General features: G+C 39.2%; 3 protein-coding genes across 3 annotated transcripts; 2 read left to right on the top strand and 1 right to left on the bottom strand.

Moving 5' to 3' along the window:
* Positions 1–3,954: 3,954 nt before the first annotated feature.
* hgh1 (HGH1 homolog (S. cerevisiae)) lies at positions 3,955–11,388 on the bottom strand. Its single transcript, XM_056232714.1, has 7 exons — positions 11,319–11,388; positions 10,082–10,681; positions 8,963–9,063; positions 8,745–8,843; positions 7,321–7,412; positions 6,562–6,684; positions 3,955–4,233 (listed from the first exon to the last, which is right to left on the bottom strand). The coding sequence occupies exons 2-7, from the start codon at positions 10,621–10,623 to the stop codon at positions 4,081–4,083; spliced, it is 1,110 nt and encodes a 369-aa protein (XP_056088689.1). The 5' UTR covers positions 10,624–10,681; positions 11,319–11,388; the 3' UTR covers positions 3,955–4,080.
* Positions 11,389–11,462: 74 nt separating this feature from the next.
* On the top strand, positions 11,463–18,466 carry exosc7 (exosome component 7). The gene is made up of 8 exons (XM_056232715.1): positions 11,463–11,581; positions 12,024–12,125; positions 12,214–12,308; positions 13,429–13,594; positions 13,691–13,761; positions 14,623–14,746; positions 15,616–15,771; positions 18,318–18,466. The coding sequence occupies exons 1-8, from the start codon at positions 11,525–11,527 to the stop codon at positions 18,420–18,422; spliced, it is 876 nt and encodes a 291-aa protein (XP_056088690.1). The 5' UTR covers positions 11,463–11,524; the 3' UTR covers positions 18,423–18,466.
* A 2,459-nt stretch (positions 18,467–20,925) lies between these two features.
* clec3bb (C-type lectin domain family 3, member Bb) lies at positions 20,926–23,029 on the top strand. Its single transcript, XM_056232717.1, has 3 exons — positions 20,926–21,133; positions 21,699–21,803; positions 22,526–23,029. Exons 1-3 carry the CDS (start codon positions 21,043–21,045, stop codon positions 22,906–22,908), a joined length of 579 nt encoding a protein of 192 aa, XP_056088692.1. The 5' UTR covers positions 20,926–21,042; the 3' UTR covers positions 22,909–23,029.
* The last annotated feature ends 184 nt before the right edge of the window (positions 23,030–23,213 follow it).

Below are 23,213 nucleotides of genomic sequence, written 5' to 3' on the forward strand. Positions count from 1 at the left end.
CGGGAAAGAGTATAAAATGTTGAAAAATAATCCTTTAAGCTGCACTTTTAAAAGTAAATGGTTTATTGTAGGCCAATACATGTCATCGTCTCCTTTTTACACCATTCATGGACCATGATAACAACCTCAAGGCTTTTAGCAGCTAGGTTTAGTCTTAAACCTGGTTTGACTTTTCTCTTGCCTGTCTTTCATATTTCTGTGTTTTAAAGATATAAAATGTGACCTCTTCTGTGAAGGATGGAAAGAGACACCTCAAAATGTGGATGATAACCCCAGTGGACATTCATTTAAGCACTAGTGATATTTTGTCTGATTTGGAGTAATTTGTTATTCTTCCTGGTTTGCTCTGTAGAATCGCAGGAGACTGTTTTCAGTGGCATACATCCATCTGGTTTCTCTGGGCTTCCTGGTTAATTCTCTTACCACCTGTTCAACATCTCGGTACCTCAGTACCACCGGCCCGCTCAGGAGAGCGCCTCATCAAACCTGAATGTCCACTTTAAAACTCACCGGGCTGTCAGAAGGATTAATATTGCCTCGGGCACCTGTGGGTTTACAGATAAATGACTTTCAATAACATGCCATCACTGATGTAGACTCCTCTCAGTCATATTCTTAATCTATTTATCTTTCAAATTAAATTCAAATAATGTTGGGTTTTGTTTCAGCTAAAATGGATTTTCATTTAAACATTTAATTACAAATGATATGTAGTTAAGCAAATGCACTTATTGACCCTTTCCACATTCCTGCGGTTCTCATAGCTGAAGTCATCATAAGAAGATCTAGTAGTAGTCTACCTTTTTTTTAACAAAAGCAAAGCAATCGTCATTTTTTTTGTAGCGTCGTACCGTATTTTAGCACGGCTGTAACGCTTTATTGACGCACCAGAATTGCAACTATTAATTGTATTCACTAATTTTACCATGTTGTAATATTGTAATAAACACTTTTATTCTACCCAAGTCTATTTTATTTGTGTAAAACATAACATCTCGTTTCAATGCAGTTCTACATTATTGATACCGCCATGATGAGCAAGTAAAAACTGACACTGGGATAATTTCTTATACGACAAATTTCCTCAATTTAGAAGAAGACAATTAAGTTTTTTTTAAACTGTATGTGTAGGCTATATCCACACGGTAGCCGCAAACTACAATTTGCTGTCATCATAGTCATGTCTAAACGGCCCCAGATTTCAGTCTTTTACATAAACTTATGTAGATGACAGATTACCAGCTTGAAAATACTGTAGTTTAACTCCACAAACTATTGAAGTTATAGTCAATGTAGGTTTTTAAGACTATATAGGTCTATGATAATTTGAATATAGTTTTATAATATAAATCACCCTACAGCAATTTCAAAGACATCTAGAAATGTGGAAAAATGTTCCAAGTCAGAATACCTGACTGCGATGAGTCTTTTTTTTAGCTTATTCACCGTATCCCCCAGAGTTAGATAAGTCCATACATAACGTTACCCTTTTCATCTCCGTGCGTGCCGTAACTCTGTCTGACGCACCCACCGCTAGCCTAGCTTAGCACAAAGACTGGAAGGAAATAAATGGCTCCAGCTAGCATACTGCTCCCAATAGGTGCCAAAATAACCCCAACATTTTCCTATTTATATGTTGTGATTTGTATAGTCACAGTGTGTACAAATAACAAGGTCATATGAGACACAGACATCTTTTAACCGTATACATATGGGGGGAACTATATTCTCAGAAGGCGAAGCACTGCTACTTGGGCGGAGTGATTAGCGCAACACTCTGAGCGAACTCTCTGCTCCTCACCACGGGGCTTCTCAGGTGCTGCGAGCAAATCACTCCGCCCAAGTAGCAGTGCTTCGCCTTCTGAGAATATAGTTCCCAGTATTTATACGGTTAAAAGATGGCTGTGTCTCATATGGCCTTGTTATTTGTACACACTGTGACTATACAAATCACAACATATAAATAGGAAAATGTTGGGGTTATTTTGTCACTTGTTGGGAGCAGTATGCTTGCTGGAGCCATTTACTTCCAGTCTTTGTGCTAAGCTAGGCTAGCGGTGGGTGCAGTGTTGCCAGATCTCGCGAGACAAATAAGCAACCAGGCCCGTGAAAACAAGCCCAAAACAAGCGACTTTTTCTCATAGACAGTAAAAGAGCTTTTTCTACGGAGCCCCCCTAGGTTCCGGGAAGAGAAAAATAAATAAACTGTGTGCACGGTTTTAAAATCCGTGGGGAGGGATAGTTTTAAACTGTGGGTACAGATTGTCAATTTACATCCATGTGGACAGATTGTTAACAGCGCAGTTGTGTAAAACTGTGCACACGGTACAGTTTATTTTTCTTCAGTAATGAAGCTTGGCTGTCCATCTAGTGAAAAATGTTGGTACTGCGCCCAAATAAAATCTCACTAAAAAGCTAATTTTTTGAGATATCAACCTAAAATTTAGAACACAGCTTCTTCAGATTTGTGGCTTACATTTTCTTGCAGTTTTAGAGTAAAATATATTTTGTAATATATATATATATATATATATATATATATATATATATATATATATATATATATATATATATATATATATATATATATATTATAGAAAATATAAATTATATTTTTACATTGTTCATTTTCATAAACTCAAACTTCTATAACTTTTTTTCTGTTTCACTTTCATAATTTCATAATACTTCACTTCAACAATAATATGGCAAATGTCTTCTTTAAAATAAGACCAACCATGGGTCTATATTCCAAAGCATTCTTGAATTACAACCATTTAAGTTTGGATAGTGATTTTCATGTCTATCTATGCGAAAAAAGGGGGAGTGACAGTTAAAGGGTTAAACAAATATTAACTATAATATCTATATCTATAATATCTAAAATATAATTAATATATAAAAACTCTCCTACAGTCCAGTCACCATCAGTCGCGACTCGCATGTATTTTCATTTAAACGTCACTCATTGACGTTTTCCTAACCAGAAAAAAAAAACGATTGCCCTGCTCTGCCTCTGATTGGCTAGTACTCGTTGCCATCTGGGTCAGAGCCAATTAGAAGCAGGATGTGGGTGGGAAAAAACTCTACTGTCTCCTGTGTTTATGGGGAAAGGGGAGGGACAGGCAAGACAACAGGCAAGACAAACTCCTACGTTTAAATAACATATAGAAAATATCTGCTTGACAACGAGCTGGGAACAAGCCCAAAGAAGCAACTACACTTTAGAAACAAGCCCAAAAAAACCGCGACCCGCGACTACCAATATTTGTACGCGACTTTACAGAAAAGCAAGCCCAAAGTCGCTTATAATAAGCGGACTTGGCAACACTGGGTGGGTGCGTCAGACAGTTACGGCACGCACGGAGATGAAAAGGCTATGTATGGACTTATCTAACTCTGGGGGATACGGTGAATAAGCTAAAGTCCCAAAAAGTCCAGTAGCACCTCAATGCAGTACATAAGATCCACGGGGAGGAGTCGGATCAAGATCCAAGGGGTGGAGATGGGTGGGTTTAGGGATTAGGGGTGTGTTTAGGGATCAGGGGGCGGAGATGGGTAGGTTTAGGTATATGTAAGGTGGGAGGAGTTGGATCTGGATCCGACTCCTCCCCGTGGATTTCATGTTCTGCAGTGAGGACCATCTCAAAAAGTCGGCGTGTTCCTTTAAAGCTACTGGAAAATCTAGCTAAAACCAGATTGGTATCAGTTGGGATCTGTGTTTTGTAACGTAGTGGCTGCATGGTTTCTAGCTGGTTCACGCTGATTTAGGTGGTTGAACATCCAGAACTATACTTTAGGATGGTGTGACCTGGTCATTCCACCTGGTGTCTTCACCACCTGCTAGTCAACTACATAAACCAGCTTAGAACGGATAGAAACCAAGTATGTTATCCCAAAACCAGGTTTGTGCATTTATAATCAAACCGAAGACATTACAACATTTTCTGTCCATCATGATCCTCAGGAGCCTTTTATTCATTGATGTTAAACATTCAACTTGATAAGAAGTCCATTTCAAGAAGTAAACAGTTGTTTATTGTGTTTGATGTCCATTTATCTCTCCGGGCCTTCTGGAGATTATTTTTGGTTTTTCTCGGATTCCTGTTTGTCCTTTTCCATTTGTTCCTGCTCTTTGGCGTCCAGTTCTATCAGTTTATCCTGCACGTCTTTGGGAATCTCCACCTCCATCAGATTCTCCATTCCCTCCTCCGGCTCGTCTCCAATCAAAACCTTAATCAAAGACAAACACAAAAATGGCACATGAAACCCTAATACGTTCCGTCAGAGTCGCATATCAAGAGAAAAGTGGTAATGGCGCAGGACAAGAGCTAATGAGATGCCAGACAGCACTTGAGTTTTACTGTCATTCCCAAGCACCAATTTCGGGAACCCGACAACATGGAAAAACTTCAGTAACATGATAGCTGTTAAAGTCGTGTTAGTTAGAAACTGCTGCATTATGAAAAAGCACCCGTTAATCCTGGATAAATATTAGCCTCGTTCTGTGCTTGGCATATTAGCTGTTTTATTGACGCTAATTAAAATGGTTGGGTTGAGGCAAATGGCCGAACCACTGCTTCTGGCCCGGAGTTCAAAAGGGATCTCCCAGACGTTATGGAGAATATCATGCTTTAATAGGAGACCCTGTGACATCTTTTCCATGGGGCCGTACCCAAATATAAGCCTGCCACGGTGCAAGGAACAGGCTTTTTCCACCAAATTAGTGTCTCCTGCTTTTTTCAACCAAACTCATAAATCCTGGTTTTGGAGGACTGGAACTGATCTGCATACTGTCTGGGGTCTTCCAAAGCACAACAATCCACATCCACAGAAAATGTTGCAAAAAGTGACCTTGCAAAAGTGATGCAATAGAGATGCAACAGCAGGGTCGTGCCACGGGGGGGTGGGGGTGGGCGCGAGGAGGCGTCGCCCCCTAACCCGGACTATCCTGCCCCCTCAGTCATGATGTGAAGAATGTAAAAATGTATTTTAAAGGCCCATTTTAAAATTGTATTCAATGTGTTGATGTAATTTCCACTGAAACAGGAAGAAGGGGCGGGGCATATCAAACAGCTCCTCCCCTTTTATAAAATAGCCAATAGCGTTTAGTTTCTATCACAGTTCGGCCAGAGCCGTTGAGCTCTGGGAAAGCTGCAGTTTGCTCCTAATCTCTAACCGTTTCTCCTCCATATCGCTGTAAAATACAGTATTCTGTTCAGAATTCAAACGGGTTCGATTCGTTTTCTGGATCTGCGGCGACTCCATCACATGATCCGCTGTGTGTTTCGTGTCTCTGAACCGGAGCTGCGGCGGTTCGCGTGACACTAACGTGAAACCAGACTTCATTCGCCCCACTGGAAAGATGATTTACACAGTCTGAATCGTTCCCTATCCCCTATATAGTGCACTATGAACATTCAGCATGTAGAAAATGTGTGAAAAGTGACCGATTTCAGCCGCAGCTTCTGTTTATAATGTAGGGGGCGGAGCTTCAGATTCTAGAGAGCATTTGATTGGACAGAATATCAGATGAGGAGCTGAAGTGCAGAGCGATGTCATCAAAACCATTGATCCTTATTGGCGGAAATGAGAGACTGTTTTGACTAAGTTTTGAATGCTTATATCTTCCAAATGTGAATTTTGTCATTGTTTTGGAGCACACTAGATTACAGATAACAGAAGGCTAACATATTCATACTAAAAGCCAAAAAACATTTCAACTCGTATATAATCTTGAATGAGTTTTTTTCACTGAGCTGATTGCTTAGTGAAAAAAGCAATGTTTTTCCATAAAGGATACATGAAATGCTGCCTAAATATTTTCAGAGTAAAGGCCTGTTCACACCGGGACGAATTTCGCGCGCGATATTCGCCGACGTTTAACGCCTCGTGACTAAACAAAGGGCGCCAATGTGAGTGTGCACACCGACACGAAAAACGCCACGCGTAAAAGCGTAATTTTTTTTAAAACGCCTCGGGTTCGTTTTTTTAGTTTGACGCGCCGCGTCAAAAACGATCCGACCAATGAGATTGGCGCTTTTGCTCACGTGTCTGGAGCTTCTGAAGTTACAGTAAAACACAACTTGGGGGCGCTCAAACACAAAACGGTCTTGCCGAGCACACATATGTAACGGCGAAGAAGATATACGCCAAGTAGCGTCTACACCATAGATATCCATAATAAAGGCTAACGTTAGATGTCTCGTCCGCGCTGCTGGCCAATGGCCTTTATTATGGATATCTATGGTCTACACTGCCGAGGAGAAATAAGACGAGGAAGATGCGAGGCCAGATGAATGTAGAGCTGCTGGTCTCGTTGGTGTCGGAACATAAAGAACTAAATGACAAACGCGACAGCGACTACAAAATAGGACTATTTAGTATAAGTATTTTACATTAAGCGCCATCTAATGTCAGGGAATGAATTTGCGTGTTCACTCGGCTCAACGTCAGCGAAAATCGCTTGGGTGTGAACACAAAAAACGCGTTGAAAAACGCTGACCAATAACGCACGCCGATATTCGTCCCGGTGTGTACGAGCCTTAATCTTAACAATACCTGGACGAGTTTCTCACAGGCTGAAGTAACAAATGGATCTTTCTCCCATCTGTCAAACTCCCTCATGATGGGATAAACGTTCTTGTCCTTCATGATCTGTCGGCCCAATCTAGTAGCTGTAAGCTGAACACAAACAGATCATTAACAGACTGAACGACAGAACAGACTAACCAACATACAAGAGGAAACATATAGTGATTATACACTACTGTTTAAAAGATTGTGGTCAGTATGTTTTTTTATTTTTTTAAGAAATATATACTTTTGTTTAGCAATGATGCATTAAATTGATTTAAAGTGGCAGTAATGACTCTTACAATGTTAAATTTTTTTAAATAAATGCTGTTCTTTTGAACTTTCTATTTATCAAATAATCCTGAACACAAAGCATCATGATTTTCACTAAAATATGAAGCAGATCAACTGTTTTCAACATTGATAATAATCATAAATGTTTCTATTAGAGTGATTTCCGAAGGATCATGTGACACTGAAGACTGGAGTAATGATGCTGAAAATACAGCTTTGATCACAGGAATAAATTACTTTTGACTATATATTCACATAGAAAACAGGTATTTCAAATTGCAGTAATATTTCAGAATATTACTGTGTTTTTGATAAAAAAAATGCAGCTTTGGTGAGCAGAAGAAACATTCAAAAACATTAAGAAATCTTACCGACCGCAAACATTTGAATGGTAGTGTATGTCAATTATTGAAACACAGGTAAATGATAGATATGAGATGTGGTTCATACGAGAATGAGGGTTTCTAAGAGCATCTTGCGGATATCAGGATCCTCTTCTCTCTTTTTATCCTCCGGCAGATACTGCAAGTCCACCGGCAAACCTGTACACACACATACTGAGTTATATGAATAAATCGGGTGTGTGATTGTTTTACTGTTAATATAGTGGTGCAAAAATGACACACTTCACCTTTAAGACACTGTCTGAAGTAAAAATATAATAAGCGATAAGAAAAGTGATGCTTGCCAATTATATAACTCGAACATACTGCAAATTAAAGTAGTATTTTTGGGCTAATAGTGATAGACCATGAAAGCACTTCAGAAAGGTCATATAAGGCCACCTATTAACTAGGAAGGTTATTAGCTATTTTGGTCAGAAAGCATGGTGCTTTAAGAGGAGAATATGGTATATATAAACATTTCAAACAGCTTTTATGAAACCACAAACTTTGAACTAAGATTCTAACTTCGCAAATTCACAACTTCCTGCTGTAATGGCAGTATTTCCACTCAGTTCATTTCATTTTCCTTACACATGTTGTTGGAAATACGATAAACATCAAAACGAGTAAACACCGCCATCTACTGGACAAGCGAGAGTGTTGCAACAGCAGTCAAAGGAGAGTTAAAGGGATACTCCACCGTTTTTTCATATTAAACTGTTATTCCCTTAACTAAGACGAGTTGATACATTCCTCTCTCGTCTCAGTGCGTTCCCTCAATCGCGCGAGACACTTTGTTAGCACTTAGCTTAGCCCAGTTCATTCATTAGGTGCCAAACAGATAAGCGACCAAACACCTCCACGTTTTACCTATTTAAATACAGTTACACGAGTAGTGTAACTTGACCAAGAACGGTGACACAAAATAAAACGTTGCGCTTTTCTAAGCGTGTAAAGTGGATAACTAATGTATGGCGGAATACCATAGCAAGTGCTTGGGAGCACTTCGACTCGGCGCAGTAATATCATCACTCGTGAAAAGTCCTCTCCCCCCGCTCCCTTTCCGGAGTGATGATATGATGATGATATATATGCGCCGAGTCGAAGTGCTCCCAAGCACTTGCTGTGGTATTCCGCCATACATTAGTTATCCACTTTACACGCTTAGAAAAGCGCAACGTTTTATTTTGTGTCACCGTTCTTGGTCAAGTTACACTACTCGTGTAACTGTATTTAAATAGGTAAAACGTGGAGGTGTTTGGTCGCTTCCCTGCTTGGATCCTAATGAATGAACTGGGCTAAGCTAAGTGCTATCAAAGTGTCTCAGCAAGACACTGAGACGAGAGAGGTATGCATCAACTCATCTTAGTTAAGGGAATAACAGTTTAATATGAAACAACGGTGGAGTATCCCTTTAAGTCATTACTAACAAATATGATATGAAGTACTTGGATCTGTAAGGCTTGAATCTGATATAAAGAGCATCACCTTCATTCTCTTCCTCGGAGAGCTCCTCTGGTCCAGCCAATGGTAATAAAAGATACGGTAAAATATCCACCGCATCACTAAGCAACCACTCATGATGGGCTGTAGGACAAGAAAGATAAATGCACACATTTTTGCATTGACTTTCCTTTCAATGCTAGAAGTTTCAGAAATGAAATGACACGCTCTTCCCCGTCTCCACAGATGATTGAGCTGTGTACCGTGGTCAAAGCAGCAGTTCCGGAGCGTTCCCACCACTCCTCCTCGTCTGGTGCTCGAGTGCTCATACTGTGTGTACGGCAGAAGCCTCTGAATCACACACCTGTACAAACACACCGCAAACAATATATAACCACTGTCGTACTATCAACTACCACTGTTTTACCATGCTTTTGGAGATCTACCATGATAATATCATGCATTTGTTGCCTGTACCATGATAATATCATGTTTGTATTTTTTTACATGAACTATGCTAACAGTTTTTTCCCCTGTACCACGATAATAAAAAAAATCGAACATGTACTATAGTAATAACATGTTTTTTTAACCCAATCAATGATAATTCCATGTATTTTTTACTATGAATACCATGTTTTTGGATATGTTCAATGGTAATATGTTTTTTTACCTGTACTATAATAATACCATGTTTTTGACATGAACTATTTGTAATATCATAGTTTTTCCCCTGTACCATGATAATGCAATATTTTTGGGCATGTAATATGATAATATCATGCATTTTTAAGCCATATCATGATAAGATCATGTTTTTGAACATGTACTATGGTAATATCATACATTTTTACTCCTACTGTGGTAATACCATGTTTTTGAACATGAACTATGGTAATAGCATATAATCTTTTACTTCTACCATGGTAATATCATGTTTTTTGAACATGTCCTATGGTAATATCATGTATTTTTATTCCTACCATGGTAATACCAAGTTTTTGAATGTAAAATGGTAATATCGTTTTTTTTTTACTTCTACCATGTTTTTTTAACATGCACTATGGTATCATGTATTTTTACTCCTACCATGATAATACCAAGTTTTTTAACATGTACTATCATGGTAATATCATGTATTTTTACTCCTACCATGATAATACCATGTTTTTTTTTAAACATTAACTACGATAATATGCATTTTTACTCCTACCATGATAATACCATGTTTTTGAACATGTTTCACAGTATTATGGTTTTCTTTTACCTGTACCATGATAACACCAAGTTTTTGGACATGTACCATTGTAACATGTTTTGTTTGACACATACTATAATAATACCATGGTTTTGGGAATATGATACACGTAGTGATTGTGTACCTGTCCTTGTCCAGAATGAAGAGCCGTGCCTCGGGCAGCTGCGTGAGGTTCGACAGCAGGGGTCCCAGATAGTGGAGGGAAGCTTTCTTATTGAAGTCCTGGTTGCAGAAGACTTCCACCAGTCTGTCCAGTCCGATGTCCTGCTCCTGCAGAGCCTTGAACACGTCTCTGCACGTCCGCTCGTGTCGGCTCAGGTTACTGAGGATGGTGCAGATCCGATCCGCAAACACGTACTCCGGGTCCAGTAGTTTCGGCAGCAGTTTGGCCAGTAAGACCGTCTCTGTGACCAAAGGCTGGTGAAGAGTCTCGTCCGCTGAGAGGTTAATCAGGGCATGAAAACAGTCCTTGACGATGGCGATGGAGGGGTCGCTGGTTAGAGTCACCAGGGCTTGGAGAAAGTCTGGTCTGGACTGCAGGTACCGGCACCCGTCCCGGTTTCCCGTGAGGCCCAGGACGTATTCCGAGGCCTGACCTTTGAGATCAGCTCTGGTCTCCAGAGTGAGAAATGACAGCAGTTCTGTAGCTTCTCCATCACTAAGCATCTTGGCTCTTGGGACAGACTCAAGAGTTTAATCCTGATCCTTTTCCTTTTAGTCAAACCTCAAAAGAAAACACAGACCGTTTAAGCACTATCTTAATAATAATAATAATAATATCAGACTAAAGTCTAAAGTCACAGAATAAAAATAATAAAATCAATAATTTAAAAGATAAAATGTAAAAGTTAAATTTTTTCTAAAATGTCACCTTTATTTCAATAAACAAGAACTATTTTTATTGGTTTCAGTATTATTCAACAATAATAAGTTTTATTCAACCTGCAAAAGAAAACACTGATAGACACTGATAGTTTAAGAACTACCTTAATAATAACAATAATAATAATATCAGACAGCTAAAAATAAAATAAATAAAAATTAGATTACAATTAGCACGAAAAGACTAAAAATTCCAGTCTTAGTATACATCAAAAAGCTATTGTATTTCTATCACTGTACCATGGTACTACAGTACACATGTTTTATAAGTAGTCAAAGTTTATTATGATTGTGTAGCATCAAAAAAGTGCAAAATAATAATCATAACAAACCGATCGCCATGTTTACAGTATAACTTACTGAACAAGCAAAGACTAAAATCTGACCTATCATAGATCTACAACTGTATAGAACGCAGAAAATATGTGATTAATCATTTTGTTTAATTTTTTGTATTTGTTCAAATAGAATATACATACCACATTGGCGAAATACAGAAAACATGTGCGTTGAATGGAGTTCCTGCTGAAGGAATTGACAGATTCCTGATCCAATCAGATTACACATTACGCACATTTTTTTCCCCGGACTGGCATATGATTGGTCGGTTAACGCCAGGCTCCGCCTTCGCTGCCCGCTCCTCGCGCTTTGTGATGACGCACAACACACTGCGTGTGTTTGAAACATGGCAGCAGTTCAAGTGAGCGAAGCGGAGAAGGTTTATCTTATGCATGGTGTTAGAGTAAGTGAAATCGCACGATTGAAAATATAATGTGTTTTGAATTAATAGGACATCTGAAAAAAGCCTCTTAACACGTATTCTGACGTGGTCTGTTTGGGGTTTTAACTCATGCTGTGTTGAGATTGACTATTTGTGGTCCTAGATTTAAGTTTAAATTCAATTTTTTCCTTCTTTAAATGTGTCACTGCCCTAAACAACCCCCTTTGACAGCTCTTAAATGTAAATGTATACAACAATAAAGCAAATGTAAATAAAGAGAGTGTACCACTACAACATCTGAAACCCCAAAAGACTTACATTTGTCATGGGAGATGTTTGAAGTGTGTTATCCACCTGAAATGAAGTTTATAATCAGTTCTAATGAGATTTGGAAACATAATGAAGCATTAACCTGATGTTGGTTGTTAGAAGATGAGGGTTAAACTGTGACTATTGTTGACAGGATGACCTGAGATTGGATGGACGGAGATGTGAAGACTACAGACACATGGAGATCGAGACGGATGTGGTGTCAAACACTGATGGTTCTGCTAAAATCAGTCTTGTAAGCTGAATTAAACAGTTTCTTATAATAACATATAGTGCAATACCTGTCACCAACAGTGTTTGTGTGTGTTGTGTGTGTTTGACAGGGTCACACTGATGTTCTCGTGGGAGTAAAGGCAGAGATTGGTAAACCCAAAGCCATGGTACCCGATGAAGGTTATCTGGAGTTCTTCGTGGACTGGTGAGAGTTTAAAGATGAACACGTCATCAAGCAAACACTGTGAATTACCACCAGCTCCACCAAGACTTTTAAAAATCATTACAAATCATTAAGAAGAATAAAACATGAAGTACATAATGCATGTGTGTTGGTTTACATGAATAGTGGGAGCTGTATTTTTTTATTATTATTTATATGCTATTGTAGTACTTATTAATAATTTGAGTTGTTCATATAAATAATATTTAAAAAATAAATACATTATATATAACACTTTTCATAAATATATATTTTTTTATTGTTTTCATTTTAGTTTTACGGTTTAGTAGTTTTGTCATTTGTTGTATTAGTTTTTGTTTTTTATATTTCTATTTGGGTTTGATTTATTATTTCAGTTTTAAATTTAGTAATTCATTGTAAAGTTATTTTATGTAGCCGAATGCAAAATTTAAAAATATATATATATTTTTAATATTTGGGATTTTATTTTATTTCAGCTTTATTTCAATTAATACTTTTTTTAAATATTTTTTTATTATTAGTAGTCAACAATAACAACACTGGTTCCAGGTCTGGAAAAGTCATGGACATTTCTATAGGGAATATATATTTTTAGTTATAACTCTACAATATTTAAAAAACTAAGTTAGTTCTGTTTAAGCAGTTCTCTATAGAAGCTTTTTTCTGCCATAGAATAAAACAATTTGAATGATAATTGCAACTTTTTATCTCGCAGTTCTAAAAAAAATTGCCAGTTTATGTCACACAATTCTGAGAAGAAAAACTATAAGAGAAAAATTCACAGTTACCTTTTTTATTTTTAATTCTGTGGCGGAAACAAGCTTCCATAGTTCTCCCATGAGCCATATTCAGTAAATTTTTTGTTTTAAATATATTTATTTATATAAAAAAATGTAACTATTAAAACAGATAAATTCCAAGGATTAATGAATGAGATGCAGCACAATTAATAAGACGGTATACTGTGCAGTTTATTAGACAGTTTACAGCATGTGTAGAGGTACGTACAGTACATAATTGAGCAGTGCAGGAACTTCAGTGTATAAATATGCAAATTAGCAGTGAATATCCATAGATGATGCGTTTTAAAGGTCCATGATGCTTGCCGTTTCTTCTGCAGCTCAGCGAACGCCACTCCGGAGTTTGAGGGCCGTGGGGGGGAGGAGCTGGGGGTGGAGCTTAGTAACGTCCTCTATAAAGTGTTCAACAACAGGCACAGCGTGGACCTGCGCTCGCTCTGCATCCTCCCGGGGCAGAACTGCTGGGTGCTGTACGTGGACGTGCTGGTGAGTGGACCCGAGAACAGCATCCTGAGGTTCACTTCATAGTGAGACGTGTATGCTGTAGTTTATTCTTCAGTTAATGCACGACTGTCTCGACAGCTGCTGCAGTGTGACGGAAACCTGTTCGACGCCATATCCATCGCAATCAAAGCCGCTCTGTTTAATACACGGTGAGTTACTGTGTGTGTGTTCCCATCAGAACTGGAAGTGGGCTATTTTAGTATTATTTATAAACTATTATAATATTTTCTTGTTATTTATTTGTATATTTTCAGTCGTCATTTTAATTTTTGTTTTTTATTAGTAATTTTATGCAATTTCATAATTTTATTAGTTTTAATTTTTTTATTTGTTATAGTAATTTTAATACTTCAACTTATTTCAGTTGTTTGCCAAGGCAAAATTTCTAATTGTAACATTTTCCATCTAATATTTATATTTTATTTCATTTCAGCTTTATTTAATTGAACAATTGTCTTAGGTGACATAGCACAACTGTTTCAAGTCATTTTAAAGTCTGATTTTTTATGCTGTTATTATAGTTATTATATTTTAATTTTAGTTTGTTTTAATCATTTTTTTTTTTTTTTTTACTTTTTTTTTTTAGCATAATTATTATTTCAGTTTTAGCAATTTTAGTACTTCAACTTATTTAGGTTGGTTGCCAAATCAAGTTTTTCATCTAATATTTACATTTTATTTTAACTCTATTTAATTTAACAAAAACAAAAAAAAATGTTTTAGTTAACAATAACAATAGCAAACCTTTCTTTAGTGAATATGTATATTTTTATTTATATTCTACAATATTTAATCAGTTAAAGCAGTTCTCCCATAAGCCATATTTAGTATATTTCAGGACCTTAAACTTACTAAAAAGTTTAACCATTAAATCGTATAAATTCCAAGGATTAATGCATTCAACTGTAAATCCACCATAAAATTAGTTTTTTATGCATTAATCATAAACATTCAAAATGGTGATTCAATGAAGTGATGAGAAACGTAAGCGCACCCCTTTCCCGAAACAGAATCCCCAGAGTGCACATATCTGAGGATGAGGAGGGCGGGAAGGAGATCGAGCTGTCAGACGACCCGTTCGATTGCATCCGGATCAATGTGGAGAATGTGCCGTGTATCGTAACCCTGTGCAAGGTACAGCAGAGCCTGGGCCAGTACCCACAATGCACCACTCTCCTCATGTCATATACAGTTACGTCAGGGAATGTCTAATAAGGGGAGAACTCCCACTCTCAGTAAACTTCCGGCTTCTGAACTGGTTGCAGTTCCACTCTAGGTCCACATAAGGGCGCTCACAGGACGAGTGCAGAATGAATGGAGGTCTATTGAGAAATACCCCTCAAAATCCACTTTTCTCAGGATATAATTTTTTGTATAGTAATTTGAATGTTGTTTTCGAAAGGAGATGCAAAGAAATTACAGATTACTGGGTGTTCGATTTTTTAGAGTCACTTATTTGCTTTAAAAAGTCTTCAACCAGAGATACTGCTTTACGGCAATCCTTCAGTCACTTTCCTTTCTCTCGAGGCATCGACAACACAGCTGACACAGGTAAACACACGTGCTAGAAGAGTTAAGAACGCCTTAACATTCTGGTCCCACTTCGGATGCCATCAAGCGGTGTCTCTGGTCGTAATCAGTCCTTCACTGACCAATCAGCGTCCATTAGCAGAATGCTAGCGTGTTATGGGCAACAAATCGAAAGGACCTAAGTACTCGTTCATTCAACTGTCGACCTATAACCCATGTTGAACTTGCAAAACCTACATTCAAATCTGAGATTTCTCAACGGCAATCGGGTGAAAGAGACAAATTTAGCCGTCTAGCTCCATAGACTCCCATTCATTTTGCACTCGGACGATCGCCCCCAGTGGAACTCTGGTGGAACTACAACCAAAATTCGGTACAATAGGACTTAATAGGGAGTGGCCAGGCTTTCCGTAGACGGGCTTTGGTTACGTTTAATGTAACCTTTTTATATGGTGTGTGTTTGTGCCCTTCAGATCGGTCACAGACACGTGGTGGACGCCACACTGCAGGAAAAGGCCTGTTCTGTGGCCAGTCTCCTGATCTCAGTCACACACAAAGGAATGGTCACATGCGTCAGGAAGCTGGGAAGAGGAAGCCTGGACCCGGAGAGCATCTTTGAGATGACAGAGGTCAGGTTATTTCTTTTCCCACAGTAGTTTTAAACTTTCTTGATCTTATAATTAGTGGTGTTTGCTAAGGAATCACTTTTACTCCTAAAGAGTTTGTTCAAAGCCCTAACCCTGCAAAGCCTGACACATGGCAGAATAGTCCCAAATATATAATTTTTTTAACATAGAACCTTTAGACAAAATATGCAACAAAAGCATACAAAAAAAGTTTGCATATGTGTCAATAAAAGCATCATTGATCAGACTTTTATGGCTCATTTAGTATGATATAGTAAGAAAATGGAGGGGATTTTATTCCGAGGCCCAAACTGAGCAAAAATATGCAATTGCATTTGCTGATGTTTATATGGCCAAAAAGTAAGATTTAATTCTGATGCTTGTAAATTAAATCAATGAGATCTTTATAACAGGGACTACTATCATAAAATCCAAATAAATATCAGTTGTCCCTTCATATCTTTCAATAATCTGTTGTAGTAAGATGATATTTAATGGGTTAGTTTATAATCAGAGCTCTGTAGTTTTTAGTTTGGGTGACAACACATAATGCAATTAAATACAATGATAATTGAGAGAAATAAGTGTTAATCAAAAGCCTGATGGATCATATTTTATATATCCCCCCCACCCCCCACACAAACAAAATGCTGTGTGGATAATCAACATTTTACTATCAATATAAAAGTTATTCTTATGTCTACTTTATAAACATCAGTAAAAATTTCACAGCGAAAAGTTGAATCTACAACAGGTTTCTAATAGTGCTGTCAAACGATTAAAATATTTAATCGCGATTAATCGCATTAATGTCATAGTTAACTCGCGATTAATCTCGTTGATGTCATAGTTAACTCACGATTAATCGCATTAATGGCATAGTTAACTCACGATTAATCACATTAATGTCATAGTTAACTCGCGATTAATCTCGTTGATGTCATAGTTAACTCTCGATTAATCGCATTAATGTCATAGTTAACTCGTGATTAATCGCATTAATGTCATAGTTAACTCGCGATTAATCGCATTAATGTCATAGCTAACTCACGATTAATCGTGTTAATGTCATAGCTAACTCGCGATTAATCGCATTAATGGCATAGTTAACTCGCGATTAATCGCATTAATGTCATAGTTAACTCGCAATTAATCGCATTAATGGCATAGGTAACTCGCGATTAATCGCATTAATGGCATAGCTAACTCACGATTAATCGCATTAATGGCATAGCTAACTCGCGATTAATCGCATTAATGGCATAGTTAACTCGCGATTAATCGCATTAATGTCATAGCTAACTCGCGATTAATCACATTAATGGCATAGCTAACTCACGATTAATCGCATTAATGCCGTAGTTAACTCGCGATTAATCGCGTTGATGTCATAGTTAACTCGCGATGAATCGTAATTAATCGCACATTTTTATCTATTCTAAATGTCTTTCTTTTTGTCCCATTATTTTTTCTCATTTTAATGCTCTTATCAACATGGAAAAGTGTATCGGCTTGCTTTGTGCAAATGTTTTTTATTGAAAACAACATTGGCATATACGGTGTTCAATTTCACACTAACATTCTCACTTGGAGCAAATAATCTCACACAATGTAACACTGTCCATCAATAAAAGGGTGAAAGAAATACTGACGAGGTCCTGATATTGACGAGGGGGGCGGAGAATTCGCATCAGCTGTGTGTGTGCGTGTGTGTGTGTGTGTGCTTGGCCATCATAAAGTGGTATTTCAGACTGGACGTGCTGCGATGATGATAGCTCAGATCACAACGACACAACACACAGATCACTTTGGTCTCGTCAATGGAACCATTTGGCAACTTTTTAAAAGTAAACTTTCCATTCAGAATCTTATTGGCATCCATTTCGGCGTCTCGCGCTCGTCATCCACTCAAAACGTAACGTTAACCAACTATTTGGCCGGCTCGCAAGCCTAAACAAGTGTGTGCGGCGTGGCTGTTGTTTTGTTTCCGGTCTAGCTAGATCCGCTTGTGCTTTGGTCGACGAAGCAACAAAACGTCCTCGCGCGGCGCAAACCATTGAAATTAATAGGTTCCACAGCGCAGCGCCACGCATGCCGCGTCCTGTTGCAAAAGCATGTGGAAAAAAACTACAAAGTTTGCTAGGCCAAAAAGACCGTTAATCGCGCGATAAAAAAATTAACGCCGTTAAAATGGGTTTGCGTTAACGCCGTTAATAACGCGTTTAACTGACAGCCCTAGAAGCAAAGTTTTTATCATGCTGATCATTTAGAGGGCTTGAGTTTATTAGCGTATCAGATCTGATACAGTAGACTTCATTGGGTTACTTTAGCACCTGTGCGCTGGAGTTTGTGTATTAGAGAGTTTCCTCCAGCTCGTGTTGTTTATATGTGCAGTATCCACCAGACGGTCAGTGACCGGCCAGTCTGAGCCTGTCTAGTGCTTTAACAGCTAGAGCTTTTATTTGTGCACACTTTTAACACGTCTATGACTTGCAGAAACCTGTTGATTAAAGCATGTGTATTCACTGTGATGGTGTGTTGTGTCGTAGGCCGGGAAGCGTGTGGGAAAGACTCTTCATGCGCCGCTCATGGATCTGCTGCAGAAAGAAGAAAGTCTTGGCAAGAAACGACAGAAAGTGGGATTCCTTGGATAGCTGTTTTTGTTTTAGTTTTTCAAATAAATTAGTTAAGTTTCTTACGACGTTTGTCATGTCTTGCTTCATAGCTTCGGCTAACTGAATGAATCCTCTAATGCAAGGTTATATAACGTTGCAGTTTTTGTTTTGCTCATTTTTCCAGGCTAGGCTGAACTCAGACTAGGCTGGTTTTAATGGGGCTTTTAACAGATGACTAAATGTTTCTTCGTTCCCCTTATAAATCTGAGTGGTTTGAGTGCAATTTGAGCATTTGAGGCTTTTTAATATCTGAATTTAGCAGATGAGTAGAAAAGAGTCCTTGAAGTTGTTGTGAGTTGGTGATTTTTATGTCCCAGAGCTGAAGGATATTTTTGTTTTATTTGCAGATGTTAGGAAAAAATAATGTATTCGCATGAAAACGGATGTTGCGATAGTCTTTTCTTCCCTGTGACGCATATCCGAGTGAAACGGCTTCTCGAACAAGAACAAATGTGGGCGGGGCTTGATTTCGTCTGTGTGGAATTGATTGGATGGTTGTGGTTTTCTATTGGTTGATCTCATGTGAGTGACAGGTTGCCCCGCCCACATCATCAGAGAAGAGATGCGATGCAAGTGATTCTGATTCAAGATCAAAATAATGATTTGCACGGATAAATCATAATAAATAATGCAATATTCCATAAAAAATAAGAAGCGTCCATTTTGATTTCATGGTGACTTTACAGATTGACAGACGTGTGTGGAGCTGTAGTGTGTGTGTGTGTGTCTCTTCTGCCACGTGTCGTCTGAGGAAGATCTGAGCACAGCTGCTGTGAGCCTGGATCTATTCCATCCCATAATAGCTTTGCTTCTTCCTCTGGCCTGAACCAAAACAAACAGCAGGAATCACTGCACAGATGACAACCTCATACAGCAGAAGAATGCATGATGGGAGATGTGTCCTGATGAGACCTTGACTGTGAATGTGTTCTGAGCAACCTGAGAACCGGCTCTTCTGTGCAAGTCAGAATGTGGATCCAGTTTTATAATCTGCTATATAAATCATTGGGGGTTTTAAATGAGAGAAAAACATATTGGGGAGAGAAACTGGGCAAGGCAGTTTCTATTATTTATTATTGTTAATTAATTTAAAATGTATATTCAAAACACATATATAAGCACACCCCATTATGTCCCCACGGATGGCATTATCCGAAATCCCTGTCCTTTTTTTGGTCCGCGTGAGGAAAACAGCTTGTAAATCACACTACGCGATGTTTTATGAAAATGTAAAAGTGCAGAAGGTTTTCTGTGATGGGTGGTTCAGGTGTGTGTTCAGGTGTGTGGAGAGAGAATATACAGTTTGTACAGTATAAAAATCATGTCTATGGAAAGTCCCCACAAAGATAGCACTATGTGGTATGTAAATTTGTGTGTGTGTGAGAGAGAGTGTGTGATAATTTATCTGTGTGTGTGCTGTGAGGTGTGTGTCTGTTTTTGTGTGTTTGTCAGGAGGTGTGTATGTGAATTTATCTGAGTGTGTGTGTGTGTTTGTTTGTTTGTTTGTCAGGAGGTGTTTGTGTGTGTGTGTGTGTGTGTGTGTGTTTGTTTGTCAGGATGTGTGTGTGTGTGTGGTGTGGTGTGTGTGGTGAGGTGGGCGTGTGAGGTGTGTGTGAGTGTGTGCATGTGTGTGTGGTGAGGTGGGCGTGTGTGTGTGTGCGTGTGTGTGTATGGTGAGGTGGGCGTGTGTGTGAGTGTGTGCATGCGTGTGTGGTAAGGTGGGGGTGTGTGTGTGTGTGTGTGTGTGTGTGTGTGGTGAGGTGGGCGTGTGTGTGTGTGGTGAGGTGGGCGTGTGAGGTGTGTGTGAGTGTGTGCATGTGTGTGTGGTGAGGTGTGTGTGTGTGTGAGTGTGTGCATGTGTGTGGTGAGGTGGGCGTGTGAGGTGTGTGTGAGTGTGTGTGGTGAGGTGTGTGTGTGAGTGTGTGCATGTGTGTGTGGTGAGGTGGGCGTGTGTGTGTGTGTGTGTGTGTGTGTGTGAGTGCGTGTGTGAGTGCGTGTGTGTGTGGTGAGGTGGGCGTGTGAGTGTGTGCATGTGTGTGTGGTGAGGTGGGCGTGTGAGTGTGCATGTGTGTGTGGTGAGGTGGGCGTGTGAGGTTTGTGTGAGTGTGTGTGGTGAGGTGGGCGTGTGAGGTGTGTGTGAGTGCGTGTGTGAGTGCATGTGTGTGTGGTGAGGTGGGCGTGTGTGTGTGTGTGTGTGTGAGTGCGTGTGTGAGTGCGTGTGTGTGTGGTGAGGTGGGCGTGTGAGGTGTGTGTGAGTGTGTGCATGTGTGTGTGGTGAGGTGGGCGTGTGAGTGTGTGCATGTGTGTGTGGAGAGGTGGGCGTGTGAGGTGTGTGTGAGTGTGTGTGGTGAGGTGGGCGTGTGAGGTGTGTGTGAGTGTGTGTGGTGAGGTGGGCGTGTGAGGTGTGTGTGAGTGTGTGTGGTGAGGTGGGCGTGTGAGGTGTGTGTGAGTGTGTGTGGTGAGGTGGGCGTGTGAGGTGTGTGAGGACGTCACTCCTCCGCTCCTCTCAGGATGAAGACCGGCTGCAGGTCCAGGACAGCAGTTCTCCTGCGTGAGCGACTGAGAAGCAGAGATCTGTCCTCGTTCTCCAGACTTCAGCATGAGACTTCTTCTGTTCGCAGTCCTGCTGCTCCTCACACACACCTCGCAGCAGCAGAACACTCCCAGAAAGAAACCCAGCGCTAAGAAAGGTAAGACTAACTGAATTTTTCTCTTCAGTTAGATCATTTATTCATTTGGTTATTCAAGCTCAATAGATGTTGAGAAAGTTCAGAGAGAGAGTTGCTGTATGAAGAAAATATGCATTGATCTGTTTAATACATTTGGATGTTAATGATCATTAAATGAACTATTTTTCTTAAGTCGAATACAATTGTAAAGTTTAAAAATCACTTAAAAAAAACTAATTTTATATTATAAATTGTGTGTATATAATTACTTTTTCATGTGAATTTGTGGTGAAATTGGTTCCTGATTTTTCATTTGAATCATCCTCTGTCAAATTCATTTATTAAATAAAAAAATATATAATAATCAATAAGGATTTAAATATATTGCATTAAGAAAACAAATTAATTATTGTAATTCATCCATGCATTTTGCAGTTTTTATTTACAATTTTTTTGTAATTCCCATTATCCTCAATGATTCTCTTAACTGTAACACTAAAAAAGGCTTGATTTTCGATATAATTGAATATCATTTATTATTTCTCACATGTGCTTGTGGGTGGTTGTTGATTTTGGTCCCTGTCAGACTCAGATGCTCGAGCCAGCGCTGCTCTGGAGGAACTACAGCAGCGGATCAATGACATCGTGCAGGAACTGAATCTGGTAAAGGAGCAGCAGGCTCTGCAGACGGGTGAGAGCTCACACACTCCTGCCTTACTGAAGCAGCCAGGCGTTACGATATAGCCCTAACCCTAGCCTGACTCGTCTGTTTAACTGTCAAAAACTAAAAATGAACACATTGTACCATAGACTGTGGCGTATTGTTTGGATAAATAGAGTTTGTCCACTTGCATAAGACACATGGCCTCCACATCCACATGTAGCTTTTGATGTAATTCAGTCTTTGATCTATGAGGAGACGTTCAGACAAATATGTCATATTTTATGAGATTATATGGCTAATAATTTTAAAACAAACGCCAAAAATCACTCTTAGTTGCCATTCCAAGCCAAAGCAACAAGTTTGTTTGAAATTTGAACAGTTGGATATTTTTAAAGCCATATTTTGTACTTTTTATATAAATAAAGGTTTCCTGCACCAAAGTGAGTCATAATTTAATTTTAGATGATCGTTTCCCACTCACCCTTGGTCCCTTATTATTAAACTGCCTGTTTTATTCTGCACCTGAAGATATGTAAATGACCTCTGCTGTGATTGGCTTACCTGTGCGTATGGGCGTGTCTCACCAAACCGTGTATCAGGAAGGGAGGGGCAAGTTGCAGGTGTTATGGCCAGTCGTGTATGTTAATGAACTCAAAATGTCCAGGGTTTTAACTTACACTTTTTTATTTATTTTTTTACATTATGAGTCATTTAAAGATTGCAAATAATGTTTCTTTATTCTCCGCTAGTCTGCCTGCGAGGCATAAAGATCCCCGGCAAGTGTTTTCTGGTGGACACCGTGAAGAAGCGCTACCACACGGCCAACGAAGACTGCATCGCCAAGGGAGGAATCCTCAGCACTCCGCTGTCTTCCGACGAAAACACGCTTCTCCATGATTATGTGCGCCAGAGCATCGGACCAGACGCTGAAATCTGGCTGGGTGTAAACGACATGCAAATAGAGGGCGCGTGGATGGACCAGACCGGCTCAAACATCCGCTACCAGAACTGGAAGCTCCCGGAGCCTGACGGCGGCCTGGCGGAGAACTGCGCTGTTCTCTCCGGCGAGAAGTGGCTCGACGAGCGGTGTCGTGAGGAGCGGGCCTCCGTCTGCGAGTTCAACATCGTCTGAGATCATCCAGCGTGGCGATTCCCCTGACCTTTCCATTGCACAATCCTGCTTGCATTGTGTCTGCTCCGTAATTGTAGGCTATATTTTTTATCTTGAGGAGAGCAAAGATTGTAATTTTAGCTGGGCTACTCCATAAAAATGTTCAGATACAAAAGCGTATCTATAATCAAAGATTGAACACAACACTGTAATAAAGGACATTTTTGGACAGTCTCCATTAAAATCCAGCCAAAAACACACACTAACTAAACAAACATTATTGAATCCTAAATCAGATGGTCTTTTAGTAAGAAGTCAAGCCAACC

The sequence above is a fragment of the Rhinichthys klamathensis genome, unplaced genomic scaffold (assembly GCF_029890125.1).
Source record: "Rhinichthys klamathensis goyatoka isolate OS25496 unplaced genomic scaffold, OSU_Roscu_1.1 h1tg000354l_1, whole genome shotgun sequence".
Taxonomy (NCBI): Eukaryota; Metazoa; Chordata; class Actinopteri; order Cypriniformes; family Leuciscidae; genus Rhinichthys; species Rhinichthys klamathensis.